The 1,559-nt window shown below is 48.0% G+C and overlaps 1 protein-coding gene across 1 annotated transcript in view; it reads right to left on the reverse strand.

Annotated features, from left to right (window-relative positions):
* LOC102673865 (twitchin) overlaps positions 1-1,559 on the reverse strand; it is a 74,242-nt gene that overhangs the window by 31,064 nt on the left and 41,619 nt on the right. The window contains 3 exon segments of the mRNA XM_031511717.1: positions 1-140; positions 223-813; positions 896-1,204. Of these exon segments, the coding sequence (XP_031367577.1) occupies positions 1-140; positions 223-813; positions 896-1,204 (1,040 nt within the window).

The following is a 1,559-nucleotide window of genomic DNA, read 5'->3' on the forward strand; positions in this document are numbered from 1 at the left end:
CGTATCCATGTCCATTTTCTCCAACACGTAGCCGGTAATGTCGGTACCTCCATTATCCTCGGGCTTTTCCCACTTCACTTTCACGTGATCGGCGCGAACTTCCTCCACTTTCAACGGGCCGGTCGGTTTCGAAGGTTTGTCTAATGGTAAAGAGAATAATTGTAAGGGGACAATCGTTGTGAAAAGAGGTATAAATACGAGATAGGGGTGAGATATTTTTACCGAGGACAATCACGTCGGCGAAGCTCTCGCAAGTTCCAGAACTGTTGGACAGAACCAACTTGTATTTTCCAGAATCCGGCCTAGTTGTCTTCCTAACGGTGAGCACCGTGTTCCTCTCGTATTTGTCGATCGTGATCCTCTCGGCCGCGTCTTGAACCAACTCTTTCTCCCCGAGATACCAATGAACTTCAGGCTCGGGTTCACCGGCATACTTGATGTCGTACTTGATAATCTGCCCCTTCTTCACGATCAGGTTCGTTAGACCGTCCCCAACGATGTAAGGTTTCACGAATCGGCACTTGGCTATGATCGGTTTCGTCGCATCCGACGGTTCACCGGGCCCGGCTTTGTTCACGGCCCTGATCCTGAACTCGTATTGGGTACCCTCCTTCAGCCCGTCTATGGTCGCTCCCGTCACGTCTCCTTCGATTTCCTTCCCCTTCACCCAGTCTTTGCCAAACTTCTCCTTGTACTCGATTATGTAACCCGTGATAGGCGCCCCACCGTCGTTTTCGGGCTTCGTCCATTTCAAGTCGGCGTGATCTTTGTCCCAGTCGGTCACCTCCACGTTAGTGGGTTTACCTGGTTCGTCTATCGAGGAAGAAGAGGATTTAGTTTTCTTAATACAATTGTACATGTTTCGTGAAAGGATATGAAAATAGTAAAGTGTTACCCCATGGATCTTTGGCGAGCACTGGCTTGCCGAACATGGCCGGCTCGCTGGAGCCAAGTTTGTTCACAGCTCTGATACGGAACTTGTACTCCTTCTTTGCGACGAGATCTTGAACTTTGTAAGAGCATTTCTCCCCAGGCATTACTTCGCCCACGTTGTCCCATTGCGCCTTCAAGCTGAGGTCGAGGCGTTCGATCACGTATTTCGTGATGGGCGTTCCACCGTCGTCTTTCGAAGGTTTGAAGGACACCACGCAAGAGTCTTGGAAGATCTCGTTAACGTCCACGTCTCTGGGCGGGGATGGCACGTCTGAAAGAGAGATTTTCAACGATTAAACGATGACGATGATGATGATGATGATGATGATGATGATGATGATGATGATGATGATGATGATGGTGGTGGTAGTGGTGGTGGTAGTGGTGATGGTGGTGGTGGTGGTAGTGGTGGTGGTGGTGGTGGTGGTGATGATGATGATGCTAATGATGATGATGATGATGATGATNCGATGATGATGATGACAATGATGATGATGATAATCATGACGATGATGATGATGATGATGCTGATGATGATGATGATGACAATGATGATGATGATAATCATGATGATGATGATGATGATGATGATGATGATGATGATGATGATGATGATGATGACGATG

This window comes from Apis dorsata, unplaced genomic scaffold, assembly GCF_000469605.1.
Source record: "Apis dorsata unplaced genomic scaffold, Apis dorsata 1.3 scaffold_344, whole genome shotgun sequence".
NCBI lineage: Eukaryota > Metazoa > Arthropoda > Insecta > Hymenoptera > Apidae > Apis > Apis dorsata.